The sequence below is a fragment of the Megalobrama amblycephala genome, linkage group LG21, assembly GCF_018812025.1.
Source record: "Megalobrama amblycephala isolate DHTTF-2021 linkage group LG21, ASM1881202v1, whole genome shotgun sequence".
NCBI classification, from domain to species: Eukaryota; Metazoa; Chordata; class Actinopteri; order Cypriniformes; family Xenocyprididae; genus Megalobrama; species Megalobrama amblycephala.
This window is the reverse complement of record NC_063064.1, coordinates 2,824,896-2,838,169: the sequence shown is the minus strand read 5'-3', so window position 1 is coordinate 2,838,169 and position 13,274 is coordinate 2,824,896. Positions and strand designations below refer to the sequence as shown.

Below are 13,274 nucleotides of genomic sequence, written 5' to 3'. Positions count from 1 at the left end.
ACAGTTTCTTCGCAATTTGAAGATGGACTTGCGAAGAATCATAAAACTAATCCATATGAATCAAGCAGTTTAGCTCAAATTTTCTGAAGAGACCCTGGACCACAAAACCAGCCATAAGAGTAATTTTTTTTTTTTTTTAAAAACATCAACATTTATACATAAATAATCTTTACATTGATGTATGGTTTGTTAGGATATAGGACAATATTTTGCCGCCATATAACTATTTGAAAATCTGGAATCTGAGAGTGCAAAAAAATCAAAATTTTGAGAAAATGTCCTTTAAAGTTGTCCAAATGAAGTCCTTAGCAATGCATATCCACTCACAAACTTTTTGATATATTTATGGTATGAAATTTACAAAATATCTTCATGGAACATGATCTTTACTTAATATCCTAATGATTTTTGGCATAAAAAAAGAAAAATGATAATTTTGACTCATACAATGTATTGTTGGATATCCCTACAAATATACCTGTGCGACTTATGACTAGATTTGTGGTTCAGGGTCACATTTATTCACATATTATCATTGATTATATTCTTCACACAAACATGCTTCATGCGCGAGAACAAACCTTTGTTGAAGTTCAAACATGCTGCGTACGTGCTGCAATGAACCTCATTGGTTCTCGCACATCAAGCAAAGATTCTTGAGCTTTACCACAACTGATGTGTGAGTTGATGAATGTTTATATGTGAATAAAAGCTTAAATTCAATCTGTTCATCATATAAAACGATTGTGTCTCTTCATAAAACTGCTTGACTATATGGATTAGTTTTACAATCCCTTTATGAACTTTTTGAAGCATCAAATTGGTAGTTGCATAGCTGTCAATGGAGGGACAGAAAGCTCTCAGATTTCATCAAAAAGATGAAGATGAACTAACCTGAACACCTGTGCAATAAGTCCATTTGTGAAATTTCCTCACTACTAAATATTCCACGGTCAACTGTTAGTGGAATCATAACAAAGTGGAAGCAATTGGGAACAACAGCAACTCAGCCACGAAGTGGTAGGCCATGTAAATTCACAGAGCGGAGTCAGCGCATGCTGAGGAAATCTATTCTACTTACGGAAAGAACGCGGCGCCAGTTTCGTTTTTTTCCGTAACTTGAATAGGGAAGGCGTAGGACATTCAGCGTAAACGTTATGAAAAATGCGGAAGCGGAAAGTACGTTCAAGGCGATATTTTGTTTATAAAGCATAAACGGTTGTATTTTTTTCGAAAATGACCGATCGATTCGCTAGATAAGACCCTTGTTACTCATCTGGTATCGTTTAAAGCCCTTGAAGCTGCACTGAAACTGTAATTTTGACCTTCAACCTGTTGGTAGCCATTGAAATCCACTGTAAGGAGAATAATCCTGGAATGTTTTCCTCAAAAACCTTCATTTCTTTTTCGACTGACGAAAGAAAGACATGAACATCTTGGATGACATGGGGGTGAGTAAATTATCAGGAAAAGTGTATTTAAAAGTGGACTAATCCTTTAATGCTTCAGCATACCAAGACATTTTGGACAATTTCATGCTCCCAACTTTGTGGGAATAGTTTGGGGATGGCCCCTTCCTGTTCCAACATGACTGCGCCACAGTGCAAAAAATCAAGGTCCATAAAGACATGGATGAGCGAGTTTGGTGTGGAGGAAGTTGACTGGCCTGCACATAGTCCTGACCTCAACCCGACAGAACACCTTTGGGATGAATTAGAGCGGAGACTGTGAGCCAGGCCTTCTCGCCAACATCACTGCCTGACCACACAGATGCGCTTCTAGAAGAATGGTCAAAAATTCCCATAAACACACTCCTAAACCTTGTGGAAAGCCTTCCCAGAAGAGTTGAAGCTGTAATAGCTGCAAAAGAGTGGGCCAACTCCATATCAAACCCTACGAATTAAGAATGGGATGTCATTAAAGTTCATGTGCACGTAAAGGCAGGTGTCCCAAAACTTTTGGCAATATAGTGTAAAAACCCAACGAATGGTAGTTTTGTCCAATGTACTATGACAGTATTCTATTTTTAAAATAGGGGTGAAGTGCATGTCATGCTTAAGGTTTATCACCTCTGAGAGTGAATAGACACTAGACACCGGTGTAAAATCGTGAACCTGACTCTCAATCTCTTACATTCCGGATAGGGGATCCCTGAGCTTAGTGATTGAGACAGTCAGGAATAGAACTTTAGCTTTTAGTTGAATGAGACGAAATAGAAATAGAAATAGGGTTCATTGGTCAGGGATGCACGAGGACTGACCCCAAAAATAAAATTGTGGCCCTGATTGGATTGGACCAGTATAGGGACATTCTGGAGTATACTTTGCAGTTTCATCACACAGAAGCCAAGCTGTTTTGTTTCCTTGGGTGCAGGCTGATGTCTTACTGAAAGCCATCAGAAGCAGACGGTCTGTGACTCCACCCCATCAAGGGGTCGGATGACTCCAGTCCATTGGGGGGTTGGAGGGACACTGGAAGCCATCAGAGCCTTGCTACTAGTTTGTCTCATGAACCGAAGCTCTCTGACTCTCAAATTCAGAAGGGCACCTGAACTTAGAGATATGGGCAGTTAGAGCCACTGACTGACTGATTGCACCTTATCTTATCTATGTAACCTTTTTATTAGGGCCCGAGCACCGATGGTGTGAGGACCCTATTGTAATTGTTAGGTCAATTATTCTTCTTCTCTGAAATGAATTGCATTTTTGAGGGCCTTAACATGCTCAAAAACTCATGAAACTTTGCACACATGTCAGAAGTGGCGAAAATTTAAGTCTGATATGGGTTTCAGAATTAGTTGTGGCAAAGTGGCTCGATAGCGCCACCTATAAAATTTCAATTAAGTGCCCTTCATGCTACATTTCACGCAACAAGTATGAAATTCAGTAGACGTGTAACAGGCCAATACCTACAAAAAAGCCCCTGGGCGCAAAATCTGAAAACCCAACCAATTTTCTTTGCAAAATTTTTGCAGTTTTTGCCATTTCCAGTCATTGTACTTTAACGAACTCCTCCAACAGCTTTAATCAGATCAACATCATATTTGGTCAGTCTAATCTTAAGGCCTTTGTGACGTTAAATTGCGAAGATCTTGAGTTTTCGCTGAAGGGCGTGTTAGTGGTGGCCTGACAAAGTTCGATGTTTTGCCATGAAACAGGAAGTTGTTGTAAATCGGGCATACAATCTCCGATCTGCCCCAAACTTCACATGTTTTTTTAGAGTCCTGGCCTGAAGACATGTATATGGCAATATTCAGTTAGTCATAGCGCCACCTGGCAACAGGAAATGTCATGCTTTATGCTGTAATTTACTCCCAGAAACACATTTGTATATGCCATGAAGTACCAAACATGCTAGAAACACATTAAATCGGGCAACACTTGGCTAAGTGCTAAAGTATGCGATTAACACCACGAAACAGGAAGTTGTTGTAACTGAGGCATACAATGTCCGATCTGCTCCAAACTTCACATATTTGATAATAGTCCTGGCCTGAAGACATCAACATGACATTATTCAGTAGTCAAAGCACCACCTGTTGGGCAGCAGGAAGTTTAGCACATCGAAATGACTTTGCCATATTTCTGTATTTAGTTGCTTGCATGTCCCCCAATATTCATTGTTTTCCCAGGTGGTGGTGGCCCTGGGTGCGAGGGCCCTTTCATCGCTGCTTGCAGCTATAATTCTTTTATAACTTTTATTCAATCATTTGTATTCTCTGCACACTTGGGTTGTTTTTATCCCAGCATTTTTTAGAGTGGGCTTTTACTGTATATACTTTAATTCCTTATCTATGTAAAGCACTTTGAATTACCATTGTGTATGAAATGTGCTCTATAAACTTGCCTTGCCTAATTTTCCCACAAGTGATTAAGGGCTTAATGCATTCCATTTAAACACATTGCATTGGTTCTGCCAGAAGTGAGCACTCTTACGACGTAAGCAATGATGTACATCCGAGTGAACGAGACGGATTGAAGTTAGTGAGGGAAGGGCATAAACAGTGGACCTAAATGCAGGAATGAATCATTACTTTTATCATATCTTTTCAATAAATCAGCTGTTCCAGGTCACAAAACCAGTCTGAATGATTTGTTCGTAAATCAGGCTGATTCAGTACTTGACTCATTGATCCAGTCAAAGTGAACAGCTCACTGGAGGGAAGAATTATTCAGTATTCCAGTTTGTTTCCCACACAAAGCCACATGACTTCAAAAGGATTGAAATGGAGTGCAAGTTGTATGAAGCACTTTTCTGATATTTTTATATAGCTTTTACAACAGTCACCATTTACTGTAATTGCATGGAAAAGAGTGGCCATCAGTACATTCTTAAAATGTTTCAGTTTTTATTCCACAGAATTAAAAAGGAGAGCATACACTCACTTATTGCAACATATCGAATTGTCCTTTTTTTTTGAATGAATGAATGATCCCTTTAAGAAATTTCAGTTCTGAGTGTGCTTAATTGTGACATGCTGTTTGGATTGTATTATCAGCTAACTCGGTTCAATAGGTTCACGTATACACTGCAGATATCTGTGTTTACACGACAAGAGAAGGAGGTGCTACAGTATGAAAAGCAGAGGATTTATACAGCCACATACTTCTATTGATTAAATCTACTATATTAATCGGTTGTGAATTTGACTGAATAACATACAATCACATAACCTAAACAGTACAAAGAATTAGCTCTAAATATTGATAAATATTTATTCATTTAGACAGGATCAAATGTTCTTGTTTTCTGCTCACAGAATATGAATTGTTACATGCAAAGAGATCCATTAAGATGCTGCAGCAGAAAATAGATCAATATCACTATGAATTTATTTTAACTGTTTGTAACAACGGGAATGTTGGGTATGCAAGTAGCCTTAAATTATTGACAGAAATATTGACAAAAACTACAAAACTGTGGCTGTCCAGCATGTGAATAGTTCAGAAAGTCCACTTGTTCTGAACAATTGCACAACATTAACTCAGTCTCACGTCAAGAGGGTTAATATGCCGAAACTGCACTAAGTATTACAGTAGTGCTAGTGTGTGTACCAGAAATACCATGTTTTTGGACATGTGCATGCATAATATACATGCATAAGGTAATTATTCAGTACCATGTTATACAATGGGGTCCAAGTCTAAGAGCACTATGGGGAAAAATGCCATTTAAATAAATAAACTTACAATTAATTTGACAATTACTTCTGTCCCTATTTTGCTTTCATGACAGTGCAGCACTGATATGAGCTCCAAAACTTGATGATCCAGCATGATCTGAGAATATTACAGAGATCTTCAATGGAAGAAGCATATCTTACATTTTGTACAAAGGAGTTTGCATGTCACACATTTTCGTATTTGATTGTGACCTACAAATAGTGCATAAAATTAAATATTTCTTAATCATTTTATTTCCAGTTTTAAATCCCCCATTTTCAATGCAGTCTCAGACTTTCGCACAGCATATCGGTCCTTACAGAGGCCCATATCAAAGTGCATTGTATTATCATCTCAAACACTCACTGTACCGTGATTCTGCCACATGGGAATGCATAACCATGGCATTTAAATAGTGAAGAATAGTGAAGGCTACAGCTGTTGGGTTAACCATCATGAATCAGAAGCTGTCTAGCAATGCATGTGAGAGACCACCCCCTTCTCACTGGACTCCTTATCAACACTCACACTTTGACTGCACTGATTCTTGCACAGTCAGCAGTTCTTTAAATATATAACACTTAAGTCAGGGCAGAGACGATCTCTTCAGCCACTGCGCGTTGATACACTCAACAATCAACAATCCACCATGACCACCGCAGAGCCGATCTTCTCAAAGGGCGAAAACTGCAAACAAGTGTGGCACGACGCGAGTGCTGACTACAATGCAGCAGACACACACCTGGAGATCATGGGAAAACCTGTTATGGAGCGCTGGGAAACTCCATACATGCACTCTCTTGCAACAGTTGCTGCATCTAAAGGTAATTTCCTATTTAATTTTTGATTCATCTGAAACAACCACAGTGAGATAAATTAAGTCAGTTCAATTTTTGTTTTCACTTAAAAGTGACTTAATTTCAATATTATATTTTAACATCATGCAGACGCCAGTAGCTATTATCTGTCGAAAAATTAAAACTTTTTGTTCTCAATAACTCAAAAACATAGAATTCTACTATGGCGAAGGGATCCGATTCTTGAACGAATCCTTCAGTTGAGTCGAATCTTTTTATTCGATTCGTTCGGGAATCAGTCTGAGCGGTTTGCAAGTCAACACCTCACCAACTGATTGAACAGAGAACTGGCCCAAAGTCCACACTAACTAACCTACTATATGGCAAGCAGGAATCACTAAAGTAAATGTGTACCCGCAGTATTTATGAAACAGTTGAGAACAAACAACATGGCGGATGTGTGTTCAAGAAAAACACACTACATATACAAAAAAGGATATAATTATATTACACACACCTATCAAATGTTCTACATGTACACTTGATGTCATTGTCAGTCTTTCACATGTACCGACAATTAACTATTTGAGCAAAATGCAACTTCAATAGCAGAAATGTTAACAAATAAATTAAGCTATTAACAAACTTAATCGTAAAACCGTAATAAACACCCGTATGTGTCTACACTTGGCTTTATTAGAAATAAATAGAACGTATACCACGCCGTGATGACGTAAAGCACCGCTAAATAAATTTGAAACGATCTGTTCGAAAGAACCGACTCCAAAAATGAGTCTTGCCAGAGGCTTCCCCCATAGACAGTAAAGGCTTCCCCTCACTACTATGGCGAAGACTTAGCTTATGAATATTCATTTGGAAATGCTGACGTTGCTTCTTTACTTTCTTGGAGCGCCTAGTGGCGTTACCTAATTAATATTCATTACTTACGCCTTCGTGAACAACGTTCACGTTGTATTCGTGAGATAAGAATGCGTTATCTGTAAATGTGACATAAACACGTGCTTGTGTCACGACGACAGGTGCAGAACTTCCCCACGAAAACTATAGAGGTGAACTTCTAGTAAAAATTTGACAGTTCACTGAAATTGATTCAGTTCTCACTTAACACGCCACGAGCCGGCGCGCTTCAATCGCGCGTGGCTTTTGTGTGGCAGCATTGAGTTGCAGTGCATTGCATTTTGCCTGAATATATTCACTTACATGCATAAAGTTAGTCCAGGCTGCTACGTTTCATGTCTTTAATGTATGTTCATATTTATAGAGAACGTGTCACATCAATGGTTTACAAACTAAATTTCTAGAAATGCCGTTTCATTTGAGAAGGGTGGGTCTACTTTGCTCCTCACATGCCTATTTTTACTCTTTGAAATATCACCTCCTGCAACTCCAGTGGCAGGACCTTTCCCATGACCACCACGCTGTCATTCATATCTGGCATGGTAAGATTTGTGTGTAAATCTTACTATGCTAGATATTGAGAAAGCGTGATGCATGTCATACATATATATGCATGTCATATATATATATGACATATGACATGCATCACGCTTTCTCAATATATATATGACTATATATATGACATGCATGATATTTACATATATATGTATGTGTGTATATATATATATATATATATATATATATATATATATATATATATATATATATATACATACATACATATATCAAATTAATTCATGTTTCCTGGCTTACATACAAAGTCAGTAAATATTCCATGCCAGGTATTATTATATAAAACAATGCACAATATATGCACTTAAAGGGATAGTTCACCCAAAAATGAAAATTCTGTAAAATTGTTTCAAACCTGTATGAATTTCTTTCTTCTGCTGAACACAAAATAAGATATTTTAAAGAATATGGGTAACCAAACAGTTGACGGGGACCACTGACTTCCATAGTATGGAAAGAAATTTTTTTTTTAAGTCAGTGGGACCCAATTACTTTTTGGTTACTGACATTCTTCAAAAATCTTCTTTTGTGTTCAACAGAAGAAAGAAATTCATACAGGTTTGGAACAGCATGAGTGTTAGTAAATGATGACAGAATTTTCATTTTTGGGTGAACTTTCCCTTTAATGAATAAAAGGCAGTTGTAGTGAAGAGCTATAAACTATGAATTAGGAATTGTAAGCATTGTGTCTCCTCTTGTTTGGGATTGTAGGTGGAAGGGTGCTTGAGATCGGCTTTGGAATGGCCATAGCAGCCACTAAAGTGGAGTCCTTCCCCATTGAGGAGCATTGGATCATTGAAGTGTAATGATGGTGTATTCCAGAGGCTACAGGAATGGGCCAAGAGTCAGCCACATAAAGTAAAGCAAAAAACATCCATGATATTCGTATTGTGTTTGAATATTATGAACCAGTTAATGACTTGACTGGTTTTACCTGCACAGATCGTTCCTCTGAAAGGCCTGTGGGAAGATGTTGTGCCAACCCTACCTGACAATCACTTTAATGGTAAAATGATTTTAATATACTATAATGTAAGCAAAATATCTTAAGATTGTTAAAATTGATAGTTAGTGAAAAGTGTTTTTTACTTTCCCATGACTGTACATTAAAAATAAGTAAAAATACACTACCATTCAAAAGTTTGGGTACAGTAAGATTTTTTTCTTGTAAGAGAAAATAATACTTTTAATCATCAAGGTATGCATTAAATTGATCAAATGTGTCAGTAAAGACATGTATAATGTTACAAAAGTTTTCCATTTCAAATAAATGCTGTTCTTTTTAAAGGGTTAGTTCACACAAAAATGAAAATAATGTAATTAATTACTCACCCTCATGTCGTTCCACACCCGTAAGACCTTCATTCATCTTCGGAACACAAATTAAGATATTTTTGATGAAATCCGATGGCTCAGTGAGGCCTCCATTGAGAGAAAACCATTCAAACTCATAAGATCCATAAAGGTACTAAAAACATATTTGAAACAGTTCATGTGACTACAGTGGTTCTAAATATAATAAAGCGACGAGAATACTTTTTGTGCGTCAAAAAAACAAAATAAAGACTTTTCAACAATATCTATATGGGCCGATTTCAAAACACTGCTTCAGAGCTTTACGAATCGAATCGGAGCGCCAAAGTCACGTGATTTCAGCAGTTTAGCCGTTTGATAGGAGATCCAAATCACTGATTCGAAACAAAAGATTCATAAAGTTCCAAAGCAGTGTTTTGAAATCGGCCCATATAGATTTTGTTTAAAAGTCGTTATTTTGTTTTTTTGGCGCACAAAAAGTATTCTTGTCACTTTAGAACCACTGTACATGAACTGTTTCAAATATGATTTTAGTACCTTTATGGATCTTGAGAGTTTGAATGGCTTTGCTCTCAATCGGATTTCATCAAAAATATCTTAATTTATGTTGATCGAAGGTCTTACGGGCGTGGAACGACATGAGGGTGAGTCATAAGTCACAAATTTTTGGCTGAACTAAACCTTTAACTTTCTATTAATCAAAGTATCCTGAAAAAAAATTATCACAGTTTTCACAAAAATATTAAGCCCCACAACTGTTTACAGCATTGATGATAATAATAAGAAATGTTTCTTGATCACTAAATCAGCATATTAGAATGATTTCTGAAGGAAAGTAATGTAAGTAAGATAATGATGATAAGAGTAATGATGCTGAAAATTCAGCTATAAAATCACAAAAATAAATTATATTTATAATAATATTTCACAATATTATTTTTTTTACTGTATTTTAATTAATAAAGAAATAAAGTCTTACAAGAGACTTCTTTCAGAAACATTAAAAAAATCTTACCAACCCCAAACTTTTGAATGGTAGTGTACATTTCATCTAATATATGTAATACATTAAACTACATAGATAACAAAGAAATGCATATTAAGACAAAAAAAGTAGGCTATTTATGAGTATTAAATTAAGTTGTGACAAATCTGCATATATTTGCCTTCCAATCACAGGTATTCTTTATGACACATATCCTTTGTCAGAGGAGACCTGGCACACACATCAGTTCAACTTTATCAAGGTTTGTGGACGGTTAATAATTCATATTAACTATCGGCGATCACACTCCATTTTGTTGAACTGCTCCCTAATGGCAGTGAACCGTGTTCTTAGGGTCATGCTAACAGACTGCTGAAGCCCGGCGGTGTGCTCACATACTGTAATCTCACTTCCTGGGGCGAGCTGCTGAAAAATAAATATAATGACATCGACAAAATGTTCCAAGTGAGTAAATAAACTTACGACACAATCCCCCCCATCCCATTGTGCTCTGGTCTTATGATGCACTTTTTTTTTTTAATTTTTTTTTTAGGAGACACAAGTTCCCCACCTGCTGGAGGCCGGATTCAAAAAGGAGAAGATCAGCACCACATTGATGGACATCAGTCCTCCCAGTGAATGCAAATACTATTCCTTTAATAAGATGATCACACCAACTGTTGTTAAAGAATAAGAAAACACAACGTGCATATAAATCATTCTATTGTCAATTGTCTCTGAAAGTTAATTATTTAATTTATCTAAAAGGGTGAACTGCATTAAAATCTCAAAATTACTAGAAAAAGGTTTTTATAAATGACCGTACATAGTTGTGCCATTTTTTGATAGTACTACTTGAAAATAAAATCTACATAATTTACATATTGTTAGCTGTTGTGCTTCATATGCTACAGCCTTCAGCTGCAGTCCTCTTGTACTTGTTTTTTTGTCTAAGTCAGCTGTTTGCAGACACTTTTTATCATTGGGGAATTACAGTAAACTTTGTTTCAGGTATTGTACCCCTGAAGTATCCAGGAGTTTGTGTTTTGCCCAAGAACGTCATGGAAATTCTAAGGATAACAACAGGAATTTAGGAGTTAAAGGGATAGTTCACCCAAAAATGAAAATTATTCCATGATTTACTCACCCTCAAGCCATCGTAGGTGTATATGACTATCTTCTTTCAGACGAACACAATCAGAGATTTACTGTATTTAAAAATATCCTTAGTCCTCCAAGGTTTATAATGGTTGTGAATGGTAAGCAAACTACACATTGCAGGTCATGTCATTGTGTACTATGTCGTGGAAGTTAAAGGTGCCCAAGAATGCTTTTTCACAAGATGTAATATAAGTCTAAGGTGTCTCCTGAATGTGTATGTGAAGTTTCAGCTCAAAATACCCCATAGATTTTTTTAAATTAATTTTTTTAACTGCCTATTTTGGGGCATCATTAACTATGCACTGATTTTGTCAGCGCGCCGCCCCTTTAATTCGCCTGCTCCCTGCCACACGAGCTCTCGACTATATTACAGCGCATTTACAAAGTTCACACAGCTAATATAACCCTCAAATGGATCTTTACAAGATGTTCATCATGTATGCTGTATGCATGCTTCGAATTATGTGAGTATAGTATTTATTTTGATGTTTACGTTTGATTCTGAATGAGTTTGAGGCTATGCTCCGTGGCTAACGGCTAATGCTACACTGTTGGAGAGATTTATAAAGAATGAAGTTGTGTTTATGAATTATACAGACTGCACGTGTTTAAAAATGAAAATAGCGACAGCTCTTGTCTCCGTGAATTCAGTAAGAAACGATGGTAACTTTAACCTCATTTAACAGTACATTAGCAACATGCTAAGGAAACATTTAGAAAGACAATTCACAAATATCACTAAAAATATCATGCTATCATGGATCATGTCAGTTATTATTGCTCCATCTGCCATTTTTCGCTGTTGTTCTTGTTGGCTTACCTTGTCTGTGCACAGATCCAGACGTTAATACTGCCTTTCCTTGTCTAATGCCTTGAACATGAGCTGGCATATGCAAATATTGGGGTCATACATATTAATGATCCCAACTGTTACGTAACAGTCGGTGTTATGTTGAGATTGGCCTGTTTTCCGGAAGTCTTTTAAACAAATGAGATTTACATAAGAAGGAGGAAGCAATGGGGTTTGAAACTCAATGTATGTCTTTTCCATGTACTGAACTCTTGTTATTTAACTATGCCAACGTAAATTCAAATTTTGATTCTAGGGCACCTTTAACGCTTTTTGGATGTACGTCGAATGCATACAGCTGTCGTGCCGGAGGCTCATTATTTTACTTTATAAAGTTTTTAAAAACTATACTTGTCTTACACAAACGCATGGATTCGCTTCAGAAGGCCTTTATTAACCCCCTGGAGTATTTTTGCGCATTTTATTCGGCACTGAGTTGGGCAGCTGTGGTTTTGTTTTTTAGATATAATTCAGGTTAGTACCTGCACATCCCTTTCAGACAGCTTCAGACATAAAATGCCGACATTACCCTTATAATAGATCTTGATACAACACAAATACTTGCTGTCCTGGTCACAGATGAGCCAGCGAGATGCGCACCAACAGCTTGTCCTCTTTTGAACTCTGATATGTCTTCCATTATGTTGTGTGGATTGCAATATTTTATGTACAGCTGCGCTTTTGCTGATGGAATATAAAAATCAGTGAAGATTGGCGCACATATATAAGCACAAAACCTCCAATACTATATTGTCCAACCCCTTTAAGTATTAAATTACTAATTAAAAAAAAAAAAAAACTAATGAAAATGACAAAAGCACTTCAAATTTGTAAAATGTAAAAAAATAAAATGAAAACTGAAAATATAAAAAGCCAATTCAAAATATTAATAAAAAAAAAAATATATATATATATATATATATATATATATATATATATATATATATATATATATATATATATACAGTTTTTTTTTTAAATATTTAGATTTCATGGATTTATATTAGCATTTTTTTATATTTGATATTAACATTTTACTTTTGAGATTTTGTAATTCTAAATTACATTTACACAATAATGATGGCAACACTTTATATAATAAATCCATTAAAACCATCAAATAAATCCATTTGTTAACATCAGTTATCTACATTTAGTTAAAGGGTCAGTTCACCCAAAAATGAAAATTCTGTCATTAATTACTCACCCTCATGTCGTTCCACACCTGTAAGACCTTTGTTCATCTTCGGAACACAAATTAAGATATTTTTTGATGAAATCCGATGGCTCAGTGAGGCCTGCATAGCCAGCAATGACATTTCCTCTCTCAAGATCCATAAAGGTACTAAAAACATATTTAATTCAGTTCATGTGAGTACAGTGGTTCAATATTAATATTATAAAGCGACAAGAATATTTTTGGAGCGCCAAAAAAACTAAATAACGACTTATATAGTGATGGCCGATTTCAAAACACTGCTTCATGAAGCATCGGATCATAAATGAATCAGTCG

General features: G+C 36.2%; 1 protein-coding gene across 1 annotated transcript; it reads left to right on the top strand.

The window, feature by feature from the left end:
- The first annotated feature begins 5,682 nt into the window (after window positions 1-5,682).
- On the top strand, window positions 5,683-10,629 carry gamt (guanidinoacetate N-methyltransferase). The gene is given in 7 exon segments (XM_048173319.1): window positions 5,683-5,986; window positions 8,162-8,250; window positions 8,252-8,308; window positions 8,393-8,456; window positions 9,944-10,011; window positions 10,104-10,214; window positions 10,303-10,629. Coding segments are annotated over 7 exon segments (705 nt in total). The 5' UTR covers window positions 5,683-5,811; the 3' UTR covers window positions 10,444-10,629.
- The last annotated feature ends 2,645 nt before the right edge of the window (window positions 10,630-13,274 follow it).